General features: G+C 42.2%; 5 protein-coding genes across 6 annotated transcripts; 3 read left to right on the top strand and 2 right to left on the bottom strand.

Moving 5' to 3' along the window:
• Positions 1-205: 205 nt before the first annotated feature.
• On the bottom strand, positions 206-624 carry LOC120285042. The gene has a single exon (XM_039295432.2). The coding sequence runs from the start codon at positions 359-361 to the stop codon at positions 206-208; it is 156 nt and encodes a 51-aa protein (XP_039151366.1). The 5' UTR covers positions 362-624.
• A 2,650-nt stretch (positions 625-3,274) lies between these two features.
• Positions 3,275-13,995, top strand: LOC6727106. Its single transcript, XM_039295449.2, has 8 exons — positions 3,275-3,552; positions 4,146-4,612; positions 5,332-6,512; positions 8,315-8,621; positions 9,004-9,481; positions 11,827-12,091; positions 12,504-13,403; positions 13,465-13,995. Exons 1-8 carry the CDS (start codon positions 3,506-3,508, stop codon positions 13,921-13,923), a joined length of 4,104 nt encoding a protein of 1,367 aa, XP_039151383.1. The 5' UTR covers positions 3,275-3,505; the 3' UTR covers positions 13,924-13,995.
• Positions 7,221-9,750, bottom strand: LOC6727107 (esterase B1). Its single transcript, XM_016176260.3, has 3 exons — positions 9,588-9,750; positions 8,984-9,450; positions 7,221-8,606 (listed from the first exon to the last, which is right to left on the bottom strand). The coding sequence occupies exons 1-3, from the start codon at positions 9,632-9,634 to the stop codon at positions 7,420-7,422; spliced, it is 1,701 nt and encodes a 566-aa protein (XP_016033584.1). The 5' UTR covers positions 9,635-9,750; the 3' UTR covers positions 7,221-7,419.
• A 148-nt stretch (positions 13,996-14,143) lies between the features above and the next one.
• Positions 14,144-16,346, top strand: LOC6727105 (esterase B1). Of its 2 annotated transcripts, none has more exons than XM_016175844.3 (4): positions 14,144-14,405; positions 14,463-14,736; positions 14,794-14,941; positions 14,996-16,346. In XM_016175844.3, exons 1-4 carry the CDS (start codon positions 14,392-14,394, stop codon positions 16,180-16,182), a joined length of 1,623 nt encoding a protein of 540 aa, XP_016033583.1. In that variant the 5' UTR covers positions 14,144-14,391; the 3' UTR covers positions 16,183-16,346. The 2 variants fall into 2 exon arrangements, with proteins under 2 accessions (XP_016033583.1, XP_002102498.1); XM_002102462.4 differs by having other exon boundaries at positions 14,460-14,736; positions 14,996-16,345.
• A 195-nt stretch (positions 16,347-16,541) lies between these two features.
• On the top strand, positions 16,542-18,763 carry LOC6727104 (esterase B1). Its single transcript, XM_002102461.4, has 5 exons — positions 16,542-16,646; positions 16,707-16,980; positions 17,077-17,227; positions 17,460-18,193; positions 18,273-18,763. Exons 1-5 carry the CDS (start codon positions 16,633-16,635, stop codon positions 18,723-18,725), a joined length of 1,626 nt encoding a protein of 541 aa, XP_002102497.2. The 5' UTR covers positions 16,542-16,632; the 3' UTR covers positions 18,726-18,763.
• Positions 18,764-20,133: the final 1,370 nt, after the last annotated feature.

The following is a 20,133-nucleotide window of genomic DNA, read 5'->3' as shown; positions in this document are numbered from 1 at the left end:
CGCTTTCTTGGCGACTTGACTAAGAAGCGGCCCGGTGCACTCAGCAAATATTTGTTGAACAAATCAAAATCAATTTATAAAAAAATAGTAAGATTTATACTTTTGTGGGTAAATGTATTATTTACTAAAATTAAAAAAAAAATTCTGTTGAGTATGATTTTATCTTTGAAACGATCACTATTTAATTATTATAAAACATTCTATGTCAGCTATGAAAATATAGCTTGAGGCTATTTCTTTCAGTGTAGTGAGATAGTGGATTGCTGGATTTCGGGTCCCTCGACTGTCGTTGCATTGCTGCGGCATTTGAATGCGGTCCTCGTCCAGTGGCGTCCTGCGAGAGAGCCCAGCATCCTTGCATATTTAATCAAAGTGAATTACAAATGCCACCAGACAATGACAGTGGCAACTTGGCAAATGACGATGGAGTCGACGCCGTCCACGCCCCGTCCTTATCAATTCGAAAGTGTTATATGTAACACCAGGACCAGCGCCAAGATAATGTTTCACTGGTTGGTTGAAAGGCGCGGGAGCGAAGCAGTCGGGGTGTTGTAGCTTGTAATTTGCGTTAGCATGATCAAAAAGCATTCAGTTAATAATAAGGCGAGCAGTCCATTATTTAGTCATTGATGGGGACCGAGCACTTGCCGAGCCCAACCAGCCAAGAAGTACGGCTCCCGCCTCGGAAAAAGTTAATTTATTTCTTTTTACCATCTTCTTTCCGGCTCCCAAAAGAAGGAAAGTTAAGTTTAGGGTTTGCACCTTTTCCCCTTGAACGGGAAAAGTGCCCTTAAACTTCCCTTACCTTCGCTCTTTGGGGGCTTCCCCTTGCTTAACCCAATCTCAGCCCCTGGGCGACAGTTTAATAATTACTCATTTTGCTTTTCTAACCAAATGAGTTTGTAAAAAATGGCAAAGTAAATGCAAAATGGTTTCCATTTTCTACATAAGCCACCCCGATTTTAGCTTCAGTGGCTTGTAGTTAATTTTCCCTTTTCTTTTAGGGCTTGATAAGATTTTCAATTGTTTTTCGGGCTCTCCGTTTTTTCTCAAATTTTGTATTTAATTAAAAACGTTTTGACCTTTCCAAACCGTTCTAGGAATCGTTTCATTTGTAAAATGAAATAAATTTATTTCTATGTTTATGTAATTGTTTGCTATTCAGCCTAAAAATAACTTATATTGTAAGCGTACTGCCTGCATAATGAGAGGAAAAATCAAAATCAGGCACGTGGCACATCGAACTAACTTTCCGGGAAATATGAAAACAATTTTCCCACGACACAGCCTGCCACAAATTTTACATTCCCACCGGGGCACGCATAATTTTTGACGCATAGAAATTTTTCTACATTTCAAATTCGAAATAGTTCGGCCCAGCAAGTCAATGAAAAGTCCCTGTGGGTGCATGAGAAGGTCAGAAGTGGCGTAATTGGACCCAAGACATGAAACTTTCTAGCCAGACCCAAAGAAAAAAATATTTATGCACTGCGGTGGGTCGGCATCGTTTTATGGACTTTGATTTTATGACTACTGCATATGCCATGTGTGTACTTTGGCGAAGGTAACAATCCAAGGAACCAGGCAACCAGGGAACCGGAAAAAAAGCCTCCATGGCACTTTCCTTTTCTTTTTTTTTTGGGCTGACAGCTGCTGCGGCACTTTCAATTAACCCTTTTGACATTGAATTCACTTGATACTGCTCCCGCTGGCTCAAATCGGGATTAGAATGCTGGAAATTTAAGACCACACCCGCATGTCGCCTCCTCCTCCGCCAACCGAATGTCTCCTCCGTGTAATTTAATAAGCTCCTCCATGTAACCAACTCGCGGCCTGACTACCCCCCGCACTTCCACATCCCCTGGCTTAAGCCTATAATTTACAATGTTTCGGCTCGTCTTGACTTGCCATCCTGGACTTGGTTTCATGGGCGGGTGGGGTTTTAAAAATTAACATTTCTTTGCCGTCGCTTACGATTTTCGGTAAGCATTTTTTAACTGGAAATTAAAGTGCGCGCAAGTGTAATTAAGTAGCTGCTCGAATTATACGCGCAATCCCTTTCTTGGCCATTTCTCAGCAGGCCAGTCGACTGTAAATGGGTTAAACTCTTGGGATTTATGACAATTTTTTAATTAGTTGACGCAGCCGTCCGTCGCCTTTTGCTTTTCCGAGCCGCCTTATTAATCAAAATCGTTTGCGCGTAAATAAACTTTTTTCTATGAAATTTTCCATGGCTTGTGAAGGAACATTTCGAGGCGCATATGCAAATTCCATAACTTTATGTGTTACTTCAACAAATTTCTGGATAAAAGTTTTGGCATTTTATTTTCATTGCGATTGTTCGCAGTTTCTTTGCATTTTGTAGCACACGAAATGTTTGGCATTGATTGGAAATCCGTAAAATATTTTCACAAAGAGGCGACAAAGTTTGCAACAATTTACAAATTTTTAAAAAAGTTACCTAATGAAAATTCGTCTTAAAATCCTTAGAACGGAAAAATCTAATTCAAAAGATGTTAAGACATGGATTTGTAATCTAATTGACTTGGCACAAAGCTGCTTCATTAAAACTGCCAATAATTAGTTTTTTGTTAAATATATTTCAGTTGCTTAATTGCATATTTTACCTTATGCTCGTTCAATGTAAGAATAGCTCTTATCTGCCAACATCGTTGATTTTTTTCGCAATTTAACGTCTACTTTTACACTTTCCCAGGTTGCTATGAAATAATACACTGATTTATTTTTGAGAATACCAAAGATACGGATTGTTATTACGGGCTTAATATATAATTTAAAGTATTTTTAAACAATGAATTGAAAAAATGTTAGCTTAGATGATAACATTTCATTGGCCTCTTCTGGTTTTCCAATCAGAAAGTTAACAGCGAAAGAGAAAAGTAAGCAGTGCAAGCAGTGCATGTTAGCTGCGCGCGCCGCTTTAATTTAAATGCTAACATGATTGCTCAAAAACGAATGCATATTTTTTGCGCAGACTATTATGAAAGCCATTACGGTGACAATTGCATGACCTATAACACCGATCGTAAATGGGATCTGGCCGCTTAAGCCCGCTCGCCGTCCACATGACCTGCTACTTAATATCACTTACGAGAGCACGCAGAGTGATCATTAAAAAGCAATTACACAGAAGACGCGAAACAGCTGTCTTCTGTGAGCAGCAGTTCGGCCCGCTCCGCTTATCAGTCGCGATATTCTACTCCAATATTCTGCGCCATATGTTTCGCTGCAGCGGCAGCAACTCACATTGCGATAAGCGGCGGTCGTGATTAAAGCGGCAACTGAATCGAGGCTGCTGCGGGCTTACACTGGCAGTCGAACTGATGGATCCGATTGTTCGGTTCTCATTGCGCGATTCAGTTGTTCCTCGTCGATCGCGGCCCGCGGAAGTGTTCATTTCACAATCGTGCCCCACCGGATTGTGACCCTTGAGTCTTCTGCTCACATAGTAGCTGTGAATATAATTGGAGTCGCGAGCGGATAAATGGAGATCCGAGTGGGAGTGGGCGATCTGCTGAAAATGGGCACCAAGTAGGTGATCTAAGGCAATTACAGTAAAAGCTAACTTGGAGAGACCCCCGTTGGGTTTTATTCCTCGGATTTTGTCAATTGAATTCTAGTATTTAGGTAAACACTCAGATTAATCAAATACTTGATAAGATTTATTGTGCCTCGAAGTAATCACAAATATTTCACTGTTTTAACGCAGATTACTGAATGGCAGTGCTGACAGGTTGTCCTTTATTTGGACGATTGCCAACCAAACCGCATATATAGAGTAATAGATAAGAAAATCGCGAAATTAAGGTTTGCTAGCAGTTATACATACCATACATAAAATTATGGAGTTCGAAAGATTTGAAATCGCTTGCTGTGGTATCTAATGAGCTTTTACTGTATTCAATTGAGTACTTGTTCCGCTCTCAGAATGATAAGATAAGAAAAGCTTATTATTAAACTCAAACATGACGCTCTTTCATCCAAACACTTTTGAACATAATCAACCAAACATAAATGAGCAATATTCTATTATAATTAATATACAATTAAATAAATAAAGAAGTAAAACAAGTGCTATTTTTTCTATATTATAAAATCTATTAAATTCTATATCTTTTACGCAGGCTCATTGGCCACAAGATCGTCCAGTATCGCCTTGGCACAAAGCAGACGAAGGTGGTCTGCACCAGGGACGGCCAGGTGCGCGGACATCGCCGAAGGACACTCTACGACGAGGAGATGTACTTTGCCTTCGAGGGAATCCCCTTCGCACAGCCGCCGGTGGGGGAGCTGCGCTTCCGTGCCCCCCAGCCACCACATCCCTGGTTGGGGGTGCGGGATTGCACATATCCGAGGGCCAAGCCGATGCAAAAGCACTTCGTGCTCAGCATCGTCGAAGGCAGCGAGGATTGCCTGTACCTGAACGTATATTCCAAGCGCCTGAGGTCGGACAAGCCGCTGCCCGTGATCGTGTGGATCTATGGCGGTGGATTCCAGATCGGCGAGGCTGGTCGAGATTTATACAGTCCAGACTACTTTATGCAGCAAGACGTCGTGGTTGTCACATTCAATTACAGGGTGGGCGCATTGGGTAAGTTTGTAAGGTTTTATATGAGATGGTGTGATTTCAATATTATTTCAACATATATAAACGTTTGATCTAGATACACCCATTAAAAGCTTGCATATAGTAATATTTAGCTCTGTTTAAAGAATATTTGATTTTTTGGCAAGTGAAACTTTTCATTGTGTCTGCTCCATCTTTAAAAATCACCCGCATTTTGATAGAAAGATAGAAATCTTCTCCTATAAAATCATTCACAAGTTTAACACTAGTCTAAAAGTTATTAAATATAAATCTTGGTTTATAAAAATCTTCCTTCTTCTTTGATTCTACTTACTCAGAAAGTAGTTTATATCATAAAAATTAAACGCTGCACTTTCCACGCCATACAAACTCAATTTCAATCATAAGTATTCTCAGGCAGAGTAGATTAAATTCCCACTACTGCCACCTCTAGTCATAAAATCGTTAGCACTACTATTACTGTCGTTTTACGTGTTATTAAACTGGAGAGGGAACAATACTCACCTGTAATTATTATTACCTTAACGATCAATTAAAATAATGTATATGTAAGCTCATGCGCTGTAACTGTAACAAACCGGTAGAATCTAATGTTCAACATCTATAGATAGAATCTGCTTTAGTAAAATTGCTAGGGTATATATTATTGACTCCACCTATTAAGATTTTCACCAGCAATATACACGTCGTAATTGCTAACTCCAATCATTGAAATATTCCAGGATTCCTCAGTCTCGCGGATCGCGATTTGGATGTGCCGGGAAATGCTGGTCTCAAGGACCAAGTGATGGCCCTTCGCTGGATCAGTCAGAACATAGCCCAATTCAATGGAGACCCCCAAAACATAACCCTGGTGGGCGAGAGTGCGGGAGCAGCCTCCGTTCACGCATTGATGACCACCGAGCAAACCCGAGGGCTCTTCCACAAGGCCATCATGCAATCGGGATCCATGTTCTGCGAGTGGGCCAATGAGCCGAGCGGCAGGTGGGCATACCGCCTGGCCTGCCAATTGGGATACTCGGGAAGTGAGAACGAGAAGGAAGTGTTTCGATTCCTTCAAAAAGCATCCGCATCCGATATGGCGGCTCAGGGAATTACTCTGATCTCCCAAGAGGAACGACGGCAGTACGTCCTATTTCCCTTTACTCCCGTTGTGGAGCCATATATCACCAGGGATTGCGTTTTGCCCCGTGGCCACAGGGAGATGCTGCCGGAGGCTTGGGGAAATGATCTACCGCTGATCCTGGGCGGCAACTCCTTTGAAGGCCTGTTCGCCTACCAGAGTACCCTGCACGACGAGGAGCACATGCTGAGTGCCTTTGAGGTCCTAGTTCCTCGAGAGATCAGGGAGAAGAGTACCCAGTCGCATATCAAGGATCTGCTACGTCAGTTCAAGGTGGATAACTTCGATGATGCGACTCGAGGGCGCATGGAGTTCAATGAGTGCCTGCACATACTGTCCATTAAGCACTTCTGGCACGGCATTCATCGCACTGTATTGGCCCGCCTCAGCCACGCCCCCACTACGCCCACCTACCTGTACCGCTTCGATGTGGACTCGCCCCATTTCAATCACTTCCGGCAGGTGATGTGCGGAAAACACGTTCGCGGAGTTAGTCATGCCGACGATCTCTCCTACCTTTTCTATCACATTATGGCCAACAAGGTGGAGAAGTCATCGATGGAGTACCAAACCATACAGCGACTGGTGGGCATGTGGGTGGCATTCGCCCGAAACGACAATCCCAACTGTCCACAGATCGGCCCGACCACATGGGAAGCACTAGATGAGAAAGGTCCGCAGATGTGTCTCAATATTGGAAAGCAACTGGAGTTCATTGTGCTGCCGGAGTCGAAACAGAATCGGATTTGGGATAGACTATACGATAAAAACGACTTGTTTTAGGTGAAAGTTTGTATGTATGTATATTTTGTAAATAAAGAGCAGCTGGGTTTCGCCAATGAAGATTTTAAAAAAATTTTTAATTAATAATCTAATTAAATTGGAAATATGTAGGTGTGCTGAAAACATAGTCCTAAAAATATTGCTTATTGTGCTGTAATCGAAAGTGAAACTAAACTTATTATACTTATTATTATAACTTATCAATTGGTCATGGTCTAAACAAGAAGTAGGAATATATATTTTAAAAAATTGTATACATGTTGCTTAAGTATGCAAAATATGCAATATACATGGTTTAATCTAGATAAATACAACTGGTTTGGCGGGGAGCATTAATCACAATGCGAAAAGCAATTCGCCTTCACCAGGTAGTTTTCCATCAAATGACCTTAAACTTGATCTTCGCAATGACTCGACTATGTTTGCTGTTTATAATGAGAAATAAATGCCAGTGGCAACTAAAACAATGTACATAACCATTTCAATGGTAAGATTAAGTTAAAAATAAAGTTTACTTCTGCCAATAATTTTACAAAACAAAGGTCTACTTACCTCACAAAAAAGTCGCCAATCTCTAATTTCTATTTCTATTTCTATTTATAAATGGGGACAATTTCAAAAATTTGCACGACCTACAACCAAAATACTTCCTTATCTGTATACACAAAAGTGCAAAATTTATAATTAGAAATTTGTTTGTGATTATTTTGAGTAGTCTTAAATGACAGTCTTTATTATATTCAGAAGTCATTTCAATTATTATGTTGCCAATATTATTCATTAAACAGACAAGAGATAAAGTGGAATTTAAAGAATATACTTAAGAATAAGATATTTACACTCAAATGGTAACTTCATAAAACATCTGGAGCACTTACATTAACCTTAAAATTAGATTTGAGAACTAGAAGAGCGACTCCCTGGGATAAAATGTATCCCAAACGGCCAGGCAATCGGCCTCCGGCAAATCCCGCATCTCAAGATCGTGGCTGATGTTAAAGCACTTCTCCACTGAATTTTCTTTAAGCAGAACGGGCTCCCATTTGGCAGATCCCAGTTCTGGGCAATTCGGATTCCCACTGGAGGCAAACGACGTCCACATGCCCACCATTCTCTCAATGGTTTTGTATTCCATCGATGACTTATCCAATTTGGAGGCAATGATGTTGTAAAACAGGTACGATAACTCATCAGCATGGGCTACTCCGCGAATCCGATCGCCGCACACCAGTCGGCGAAATTGATTGAAGTGCGGGGAGTCGAAGTCGAAACGATATAGATACGTGGGCGTTTTGGGAGCATAAGATTGCCGGGCGAGAATAAAGCGATGCGTATCGTGCCAAATCTGGCGATGCGAAAATATGTTCAGAGCCTCGAACATCTCCATCGATTCCTGCATCTCGTTGTTGAAGTAGAGTTGCTTTAGTCGCCGAACCAGTAGATCCTGGCCTTCCAGGCTGCTGGTTTCTCTAACCTCCCTTGGCAGGATGTTGTGGAAGTTTTTCAAGGCCCAAGGATCATTTCTCACCAATTGGTAAGAAAACAAGCCCTCGAAAGAATTTCCTCCGACAATCACAGGAATATCGTTGCCCCACGCCTCGGACAACAGATCCTTGTGCCTTTTGGGCACCACACAGTGGTCGGTTTCGTAGGGTTCTACTACAGGACCAAAGGCGAATAGTAGAAAGCTTCGGAGCTCGTCCAAATTGATAACGTCCTGATCAATAGCCGCTATCTGGCGAGCGCTAACCTTACTAAGAAAGCTTAATACATCCGCGTCTTTCTCGTCGCCCTTGTAGCCCAGGTTCTGGGCCAGCCGGAATGCCCAGTTGTTATCAGGACCTTCCACCCATTCGCTGAGAGCACATCCCGACTGCATGATAGCCTTGTGGAAGAGACCTCGTGTTTGTTCCGTCGTCATCATCATGTGGACAGAAGCGGATCCTGCACTTTCTCCCATCAATGTGATGTTGTTGGGGTCGCCATTAAAGTGGGCGATGTTCTGGCTTATCCAACGCAGAGCCATTACTTGGTCCTTGAGTCCCGCATTGCCAGGAACATCCAGCTTCGGATCCTTTAAACTGAGAAAGCCTGAAAGGAAGACAGGTACCATTACTATTTTATTAAATATTTAATTATAAGTACTTAAAAAGTTTTGTATCCATATTTAACTACTTTAGTGTGTATCGTACAACAAAATTGTAAATCATAAATCGATTCCGACTTGTATACAACTGTTCTTAATGAATAAAATTGGTTATTGTCAATGCTGATAATGATTGTATTGTATATATTGTAGAAACACTTCCTTCTATACCTAGTTTACATGCGAATGATTAAGCGCCTTATCAAAAATGAGTTATTCCTCTCATTTTAATACCATAACTACAAGTACTAGAATTACATACATATATTTCTGTCATATATTACTTTAATTTTTCGATTTTGTATGGAAAATGATTCCTTACCTAGTGCTGCCAACCTGTAGTTGATAGCGACGAATACCACTGGCTTCTTCATGAAGTAATCCGGACTGTAAATATCCCTGGAGGCCTCGCCCTTTTGGAAACCACCTCCATAAATCCACACAATTACGGGCAGCGGTTTTTCCGACTTCAAGGTTTTGACATAAACGTTCAGGTGCAAACAATCCTCACTGCCCTCGACAATTCCCAGGAGCATGTTCCTCTGCATGGGCTTGGATCGATTGGTAGTGCAGTTGAGCACTCCTTGCCAGGGTTCCGGTGGCTGAGGAGCCTTGAATCGGAGGTCACCCACGGGGGGCTTGGCGTACGGAATGCCCTCGAAGGCAAAGTACGGCTCCTTGTCGTAGACCGTCTTCCTTTGGAGTCCGCGCACCTGTCCGTATTTGGTGTCCAATATCACTGTGTGACCAGTGGAGAGCCGGTACTGTTGCACCTTATGGCCCACCAACCTGAGGGAGAGATTGGATTAGATCGGGGATAGTAGACAGACAGACTGATTAGGGACAAAGAACAAGGTCCGAAGGTAACGATTGCCAATAATCACGACATTGACCATGCACTCTTGGCCTTTAATCTAATTACTCACTGGGCTCCCATCTTGAGCAGCTTTGGCCATCCCACTTGCACCTCCATGATTTATATTTGCTAGGATTATATTCGGGATCCACTGTTTTGTGGGGAGGGCTACGTTGTATTTCTGGTCGGAGCGAATATTCCCGTGCGACTGATCGGAGAAATTCGGTGATAGCACCTTAAATCAGGAGAGACGCCGGACGATCATTATCACAAAACAGCTTTGGTTAGCCAAATAGGTCACTGTTTGTTCATAACATACCTAAAATTATGGGCAACGAACACTTACATATTTTTGAAGATAGGATAGAAACAGAATATCGAATTAGATTCTTATTTGTATTCTGCCCAGGATACTAAAATAATTTAAAATATTTTTATTTTTTAAAATATGGTGTTGACCTCCACTGTGAATGTTATATAATAATAATTATAATAATAGTTTATAATAATTTAACATATTTTTAATTTGTGAAAATATAATGTTGACCTCCACTGTAAAAGTTAGTGCGCATTAATTATAAATGAAATTGTACATTGTAAGCTAATAATACATACATTTAGAATATATTTTTCGAATTACTTGTAATAAAAAATGTTAAAAATATTATTAAAAAACTAGTGATATTTTCATTGGAATAGTTACTTATTTAATCAACCTATTTTTATAATATATTATATATACGGAGTTCCTAAGAAATTGTATAAGAAAAAAAAAACAAATAAAGCAAACCCAAAAATTTTAATAAAATATATTAATATATATATATAAACATATGTGGAAAATAAAAAACTAGAATGTTGTATTATTGTATATATTGTATGAATTGTAAAAATATTTACTTCATAGTGTATGTTTTTCGTAATCGGCTTAATTGTTTTTGTTAAAAAGTTTGTAAAAGAGCTAGAAGACGTGCGTAGATTCATTACAACAAAATCAAAAATAAATTTAATCGTATGTAAATGTGTACATTCTTACTTACTTAAATAATGCTTAACTTTGAATTTGATTATCTAAACTTACACCAAATGCACAAAGCAGAATAAACTGAACTGAACTTAACTTCTTTGAAACCTTTCAGAATTTCAAAATTATTTTTATTATTTAATTGAAAGGTAGCATACCTATGAACTTTTGCCTCGATTTACGTGATATTTGGCCATAATTGCTATCCAACATCGGGTGCAACCTGTGGTACTGCTAGGCCACTCGATTTGCCAATCCCCGAAAGCAAATGGATGATTTGGGCTAACGGGAATTGTCTGGCGCGAGCAATAGGCGATAAGAAGTGATAACCGCCGGCAGTGGAGCGCGCCATGTCCAAAGGTATCGATTCCCACAAAACATGGCCCTGGCCCTGTACTTTTGGACCCCCTGGATTTTACTATAATATACTCACTGAAATTGTGAGCGAATTGGACCATTCCTCTTAGAGCGAGGAATGATGTTCTGATGTTATATTTGTTCTTGAGGTGGTGAAATTCGAAGAACTTTTTGCGAGTTTATTGGATTGGTCAAAGGTTTCGTGATACTGATTCCGATTGTATCTCGAGGCACTGAGAAATGCAAGAACTAATTTTATCTGAAGTTCAACAGCCTTGTAAATTAAAAGAACACAAAATAGCTTTAGATAATTTACCAAAAATAAAAGTCGTATTTTAAGAATTCAAATTTAAAAATAGATTTTCTTGGTCCGAAAACCCATATCTATGCAAAATTCTCATTTGAATAGATTTGAGAAAATCAGTTGATTTACATCGCAACAAAAAACTGTTTTTTTACTTGAACTGCACGAAATGATACTGTGGGCAGTCGCGACAATAATACTAAGTAAACAAAAGGTCGATTCAAAACTTAAATTAAATTATTGAGGTAGGAAAAAGTAGTACACCTCATAGCATTAAAATAATGCAGGTACGCGACTGTGACTGTTATCTCGCTGTTAAAAATAAAGCTTTTTCTGTTGATCGCTAAGAATGCTCTCTTTCTGTTATTGCCGAAGTCAGCTGATAATAATAACAACACTTCAACTTTTTCAGAAAAAGCTACCAAAGCAAACTGTAAATCAGCTGTCTCGAAATTCTTTGTTTTCATTTTATTTTTTGCGCGATAAAAGGGCTTTAAATGTTTTTCCACTGCAAGATAAAAAGTTACGAGTGCGCACCGAGCATTTAGTAGACGAACATGGAGAGGTGAGGTCGCACTAGCAGTGAATACTTCGCAGTGATCTAAGTCTTCTTGGATCCTCCAGCTTGCAGGTGAACACGACCAGCGGACCGGTGCTCGGAAAACTGTGCACAGGTGTCTACGGCGATGAGTACGTCAGCTTCGAGCGGATTCCGTACGCGAAACCGCCGGTGGGGCCCCTCCGGTTCATGGCCCCCCTGCCCGTGGAGCCCTGGAGCCAGCCCTTGGATTGCACCCAGCCCGGCCAGAAGCCACTCCAATTCAACCACTACTCCAAACAGCTGGAGGGCGTCGAGGATTGCCTGTATCTGAATGTCTACGCAAAGGAGGTATCACTGTGGGATCGTTAAGTATAGTTTTCTTGGGGGTAAAGGTCATTCGTGTCGGGTGTCAGTAGGGATTACGTAGTCGGGTTAATGTAGTCCAAAAGCAATGAGGCGTTTTTCCAGACCATGAAATTTGATTCATTTATCTAACTTCACATTTGTTTGATAGACGATAATCAAAAGATGAGTCACTTTAGTACGTTGGACGGCGATTGAGGTCGTTTATCAGTTTTTAAGCAAAGGCCAGCTGTGGCATATACTTTTTCAAATAGTTAGATAGCTATAGCTTAAACTAAAAGTTTATGTATGGGAAATACAGGAAATCAATGAATTTGAATTGACTTAGATAAAGAAAGTACTGACAGATACATTTACCCAATCCATCTTTAATGAACCATTATTACCTTCGTTACAGCTCGACTCACCAAAGCCATTACCGCTGATTGTGTTCTTTTTTGGCGGTGGTTTCGAAAAGGGCGACCCCACCAAGGAACTTCATAGTCCTGACTACTTCATGATGCGTGATGTGGTCGTGGTCACAGTTTCCTATCGCGTGGGTCCCCTGGGATTCCTGAGCCTGGACGATCCTGCCGTGGGAGTGCCCGGAAATGCTGGTCTGAAGGATCAGCTGCTGGCTATGGAATGGATCAAGGAAAACGCAGACAGATTTAATGGCGATCCCAAGAACGTGACCGCTTTTGGGGAAAGCGCCGGAGCCGCATCAGTCCACTACTTGATGCTGAATCCCAAGGCTGAGGGTCTGTTCCAGAAGGCCATATTGCAATCGGGCAATGTGCTCTGCTCCTGGGCCCTCTGTACCATCAAGAACCTGCCCCATCGGTTAGCGGTCAACCTGGGAATGGAAAGTGCCGAGCACGTGACCGACGCCATGGTCTTGGACTACCTGCAAAAATTGCCGGGAGAGAAACTGGTTCGACCATATCTACTCAGCGCAGAGGAGCATCTGGACGACTGCGTCTTTCAGTTTGGACCTATGGTGGAGCCATATAAAACGGAGCACTGCGCGCTGCCCAAGCATCCGCAGGAACTGCTCGACAAGGCCTGGGGAAATAGGATTCCGGTGCTGATGAGCGGCACTTCCTTCGAGGGCTTGCTGATGTACGCCCGGGTTCAAATGGCTCCCTACTTGCTGACCAGCCTGAAAAAAGAACCCGAGCACATGCTGCCACTGGATGTGAAGCGGAATCTGCCCCAGGCTCTAGCTCGACATCTGGGCCAGCGACTGCAGGAGACCCACTTTGGCGGTAGCGATCCTTCTTCCATGTCGCCAGAGTCCTTAAAAGCGTACTGCGAGGTGGGATAGTTCAAATCTTCACTTCTTTCCATTTGATTGATTGCTTAACTACTTCTTTCAGTACGCTAGCTATAAAGTGTTTTGGCATCCCATTTTAAAAACGCTGAGATCCCGTGTAAAGAGCTCCAGTGCATCCACATACCTATATCGATTCGACTTTGACTCTCCCACGTTCAATCACCAGCGTTTGAAGTACTGCGGGGACAAGTTGCGTGGCGTAGCCCACGTCGATGATCACTCCTACCTGTGGTTCGGCGACTTTTCCTGGAAGCTGGACAAGCACACGCCCGAGTTCCTTACCATCGAGAGGATGATTGACATGCTGACAAGCTTCGCGAGGACATCGAATCCTAATTGCAAGCTCATCCAGGATCAGCTTCCGCGAGCCAAAGAATGGAAGCCCCTCAACAGCAAATCCGCTTTGGAGTGCCTTAACATCTCGGAGAACATTAAGATGATGGAGCTGCCGGAGCTGCAGAAGCTTAGGGTCTGGGAAAGTGTCTGCCAATCAACGGGCTAGTCAAGAGTATTAAGTGTCCTAGCAATATTTGTAGCTGAAATCAAGCAAGTGATTAAACATTTTCCAAATATACAGTGTTTCTACAATAATTTTTTTAGTTGGAACTGTATTGAATTAAGTACATTGGTATTTTCTATTGCTTAGAGTAAATGTTTTTAGCCAGAATATAAGGAATATAAAATTTATGCATAAAGGCTCTTAACAATTTTTAAACCCTTCCTAGATCCACTTTTTTTTACTTTCCCAGAACCCTATCTACATCCGAATTTCGTATGTAAACCATTCAAGATAGTCTACTTTATAATTCAATTTCTGTCCCCTTGTTTATGTGCGGCAAATTTACCATTGTTTGAGATACGAGAGCGATCCGAGTATTTTTAGGTTGATAAGCTCCGGCTATCGATAGAGGTCTTCATTGCTTAATAATAAGCGAAGGCAGTTAAAGCTAGAGACTGGCTGTGTTCGGAGATGTCGGACGACTAGTAAGGGCATTAGTTAAAATCCAGCGCCAATTTCCTACTTATGGTTTTATTTAGCAGCGAAGATGCCCCCGTGGTGCAGACAACACATGGAAAGGTGAGGGGAACCCTGCTTAAATCCCTATATGACGAACAGTTCTACGCTTTTGATGGCATCCCCTATGCGGTTCCTCCGCTGGGAACTCTGCGCTTCAAGGAGCCCCACGACCTCAAACCATGGCACGGGATTCGCGATTGCTCCAAGCCGCTCAGCAAGTGCCTGCAAGTGAGCACATTAACCAAGGAGGTGGAAGGCTCCGAGGATTGCCTTTACCTGAACATATCAGTAAAAACTGTAAGTCTTCTAAATTCTAAAACTTAAATTCCAATAGCAATCACGGATTTCTTTTAGCTAAAAGGTGATCCCATGCCTGTGATGGTTTACATCCATGGAGGCGCTTTTAAGGGCGGAGATTCTTCGAGACGCGCCTGGGGTCCCGACTATTTTATGAAGGAAAACGTTGTGTACATAAGCATTGGTCATCGACTAGGACCTTTAGGTGAGCTTTCAAAAAACTAAAACATTGCTTCTATTTTATCCCATGCTCTTTCAGGCTTCCTCAGTCTTAAGGATCCCGACCTTGAAGTTCCAGGCAATGCTGGATTGAAAGACGTTATCTTGGCCCTCCGTTGGATCAAAGCAAACGCGGCCAACTTCAATGGTGACCCCGAGAGAATCACCATCTTTGGTCACAGCTCTGGCAGCATGACCGTTCAGCTGTTGCTGGCAAGTCCACAATCGGAAGGACTCTTCCATAGGGCCATACTCTTGGCAGGATTCTCAATGGAGCTGAATCGCCTGCCCCAAATGGAGTACCGCTTGGCCAAGCATTTGGGTTACGAGGGAGATAATGTCGATAGCCAGGTCTTGGAGTTCCTATTGAAGGCAGATCCGGCTCTGATCGTATCCGCTGACTTTTTCACTCCGCTGGAGAAGAGACAGGGTCACAATATGCCCTTCAAGCCCAGCATTGAAAGCTACTCCACGCCGAATGCAGTGCTCCTTGCCGAGCCTGTTGATCTCCAGCGAACCACGTGGAGCAATCGCATTCCCATCATCTTAGGCGCCAACAGTGGCGAAGGGTTGTCGATTTTTAACTTCGTAAAAATGAACCCCTCGTGGCTGAAGGACTTTCAATGCAACCCGGAGCGGGTGCTGCCTTGGACCCTGAGAAATCGCTGTGATCCTGGACAGCGGCGCCAACTGGGTCAGGCATTGATCCAACACTTCTGCGGGGCGCACGGCCATGAGTTGACTGCAGATCACACAAACGGATTGGTGGAGCTCTTCACCCACGCCTTTGTGCATGCCATGGACCGACTAATCCAATCCAGACTGACTTACGGCCAGGCGCCCACTTACCTTTATCGATTTGACTTCGACTCGCCGGATTTTAATTTCTACCGAATTCGCTTTATGGGCAAGGAACAGCGGGGAGTTGGGCACGTGGACGAACTGGGATACATTTTCAAGCTGCCAGCCACCTTCAAATTGGACAAGTCTCGACCAGAGTTCACAGCCATTCGCCGATTGGTGGCCATGTTTGTCCAATTCGCCGCCACCTCGGACCCAAATGCTCCACTCACTAAATCTCTGGTGGATTGGAAGCCAGTAACTCGATTCGGAAAACGAATGGTCCTAAATATAAGCGAGGAATTGAATTTTATTCCGCAGCCAGAAATGCCGAAGCTGAAGTTTTTTGATCGACTATTCGAAATGGCTGGAGTATCTTTATTCTAAAAAACCATACCTTTTCGAAATAAATAATCATTACTTCTGATTTCACTTGCTCGACATAAAAGTGCTTAAATTATCTACGACTAGTATAACCATTATTAAAGGCTCAAAGGTGATTAGGTACATTTTGAAAACAAGCTACTTTTTATAACTTTGGACGACTAAAGCTTATCTTTTTTATTTTTATTAAACATTGCTTTTGTTGGAATCAAAAACAAAATACATTGCCTTTGTGCAAAAGCCTTTGACAATTCACACGATTAGCAGATAAGGTTCTCCACAATTTTTACCACATATGTACATAGGTGTGAAAGCTCGATCAGCAGACAATGTTTTTCAGCCCCCAGTGTGGGGGCTTGAACTTTTTGTGTTGCCGATCTGGCTTCGGATTTGCAAACTCATTAGTATGAATTCATTAGAGTGTCGGCACCCACCGCGAACGGACGACGCTTAATGATGTCAGAAAGGTGAGTTTTTAAACACCGGTAGATCCGAGAATCTTATTTATGGAGCTTTGGTTACAACAGCCTGGAAACTTGCGAACTTACCCTGCCCGTGGGCCAAATTAAGGGCGTGGAGCGCCTTAGTCTATACGAAGATCCCTACTTCAGCTTCGAGCAGATCCCCTTTGCGAAGCCTCCGCTGGGAGAACTGAGATTTAGGGCCCCAGTGCCCGCAGATCCGTGGAGCGGCGTTCTGGACTGCACCCACTATGCAGAGAAGCCAACGCAGAGGGGCTTACTGACCCGTGAAATCGAGGGCGGCGAGGATTGTCTGTATCTGAACGTCTATTCCAAGCAGGTAAGTGTACTGCGGGCTAATTGGGCCAAAGAAGGCTACCTTTTCCTAAAGCTCGATCGATTATAATGACTGATAGCTGCTGATTTACTTTTGAAGCTGAAGAGTGACAAGCCATTGCCGGTGATGGTGTACATTTATGGCGGGGCCTTCACCGTAGGAGAGGCAACCCGCGTATTGTACGGCCCGGACTATTTTATGACCAAGGATGTTGTTCTTGTGACGTTTAACTATCGCGTGGATTGTTTGGGTGAGTAAGCTGAAATTGATAGCAATTATCTTATCAATCATAACGGTTGTTTGTTATGCCTGTGCTTTGCAATCTTTGTGCTTTAAATGACCATCTACTTTTGCTAAAAATATAATTATTTAATTAATTTATATTCACATTCTTTCCATTGATTGAAAGTCAGTTAAGTTAACGCACGAAATGCATACTTACATTTGTTAAGCAAATTAATCCTAATACTTATTTCTCACAGGATTCCTCTCCCTCAAGGACCCGAGTCTAAAGGTTCCCGGAAACGCAGGCCTCAAGGATCAAGTGCTAGCTCTCAAGTGGGTCAAGCAGTACATCTCCAACTTCAATGGCGATGATAGTAATATTACGGTATTCGGAGAGAGCGCCGGAGGTTGCTCCACCCACTTCATGATGTGTACGGAACAGGCCAGGGGACTGTTCCACAAGGCCATTCCCATGTCGGGAACAGTGCACAACTACTGGGCCAATAACCCCGCCGAAGACTTTGCCTTCCGCCTGGCTCAGCAGAATGGTTTCACTGGCGAAAATGACGACGCCAAGGTACTAGAATATCTCCTGGGAGTTCCGGCTAGAGATTTGGTGAACCATAATTTGATAACACCCGAACACCGGAGGAACGGTCTGCTCTTCGCCTTCGGACCCACAGTGGAGGCGTATGTGGGTGAGGATTGCGTGGTCCCCAAGTCGCCAGTGGAGATGGCCCGGGATGCGTGGTCCAACGATGTACCCGTCATGCTGGGTGGAACCTCCTTCGAGGGTCTCTTCATGTATCCAGGCGTTTCGGCCAATCTTAAGGCTTTGGATAACCTGAGCCAGGATCCAACTAGGCTGGTGCCGGCTGATGTGCGTAAGGTCAGTAGCGAGAAAGAGAATCTGGAGTACAGCCAGCGTCTGATGAAGGCCTACTTCGGAGATGAGCCACCCAGCTCAAAACTAGTTTTGAATATGCTCGATGTAAGTAAAAGTGCTTACCACTGTTGTTTTGTTTGTTTTATTAGAGTTCAATACCAAACTATTATATTTCCTCTCTTAGTTTTATTCCTACAAAGTATTTTGGCACGGCTTTAATCGCACCTTTAACGCCAGACTTGCCTATGCAAAAGCACCCACATATTACTACCGCTTCGACTTTGATTCGCCGAACTTCAACTTCTACCGGGCTAAATTCTGTGGAGATAACATTAAGACTGGTGTGGCCCACGCCGATGACCTGAGCTATTTGTACCGGAACGCGGGCTCTTGGAAACTGGATAAGACATCTGCGGAATACCGCACCATCAAAAGGATGATTGGCATTTGGACGGCATTCGCTGCGACCTCCAATCCCAATTGCCCAGAGATTGGCCACGTGAAGTGGAAACCATCTACAAAGGATGATCCCAAGCGCGTTATTAACATCAGCAGCGATGTTACTATAATAGATTTGCCCGAGTATGAAAAACTTCAAATTTGGGACAGCTTGTATAAACCAAATCAATTGATCTAAGCAAACCAATAAATTTCCATGCAGTCATGTTCACAAAAGTACTGTTTTGCATCCTTGCTAAGATGAAAGAAACTTACAAGTATAAGTTTATATGTTTTTTTGGTTAAACTATAATGAACATATATTTGTGATCAAATTTACTAGCCAAATCGATCTTGTCGATGTCCTCTTCCTTTGAACATCGAGATATAGGGGACAAAAAGAGTTCAAACAATATTATTTATAAAATATTTATTTCAACGCCTAATCTTTTAATTTACAAAAAACGATTGAAGTTTTAATACCAATTTTCAGTGTGTTTTCATAATTTCATAATTCATAAATTTATTTTTATTTTCTGTAGTCGCCTTCCCTTTCTCGTTGTGCGTTTTGTCACTACGTGAATTATCGGCCAATGGTAAGATAACATCACACAACTGGTATCTGATAGTCGAAGAACTTCACTTGTTATAATCGTTACACGTAGAGAAATGATGTATACAAATATAACTCGTATGTATACGAGTAACAGGTAGAAGGGAGCGTTTTTGGCCCTATAATGTATGTATTTTCCTGCCCAGGATTACTAGGCCGATTACCCATGATTGGCTGTCTGGCCGTGTGACGGATTAGGACTTACCGATCATTACCTCCATGATTTTGGGAATGGATATATTCAGTACCTTCTCGGAACCCTACGCCCAGACAACGTTCTCATCCACCAGGTAGCGAGGTCGCAAGTCTTACTGTAGGTATGTGTAAGATTCAAAGAAATGTTTTATGTTTTACTAGTTTTAATATAATTGACAGACACACGCACTGCGGGCAAAGGAATGTTAACAATTTTGGAGTACCATATGTCTGTAACCCGACACACAGGATTTTATTAAGTGCCTTTAAAATGTTTATTTCTATATCCTTTTAACTCTTGAGGAAGGAATAACTATTCTAGTTACCCGTCGAACAAATCTCAATCCGACTCTATAAAGGTTATAAATTTGTCTTGATTAGGATCACATAGGGATCACTAGCGGTGCGAACGTCGAGATCTCAAGAATTATTAGGGCTAGAAAGTGGCGACTTCGTTATTTTTGGCTTTTTTATAATCCAGTATATAGAAATTATGAAAGTGTGGATAGATCAGGATTCTCTGGTCACTTTTATTGGCGGAATTCTAGATGAAATATGGTGAAAACCTAACAGAAAAGTATTTAATAGCCGACAATATGCAGCAAAAAATGTATATTATATGCACAGAATTTTTTTTTTTTGGCTCAAATATTTAATTTTATTTATTTAAAACTATCCATCATTAAATGTTTTAACATTTATCAGGTGAATATTACGTTGTTGTTGATATTTATTCAGCGGCTCTCAAGCCAAATCTAGGGAATGAGTCCTGCTGGGAGCAGTCTTCGGCGTTGTCCAG

Source organism: Drosophila simulans, chromosome 3R (genome assembly GCF_016746395.2).
Source record: "Drosophila simulans strain w501 chromosome 3R, Prin_Dsim_3.1, whole genome shotgun sequence".
Classification (NCBI taxonomy): domain Eukaryota; kingdom Metazoa; phylum Arthropoda; class Insecta; order Diptera; family Drosophilidae; genus Drosophila; species Drosophila simulans.
This window is presented reverse-complemented; position numbering and strand designations above follow the sequence as displayed.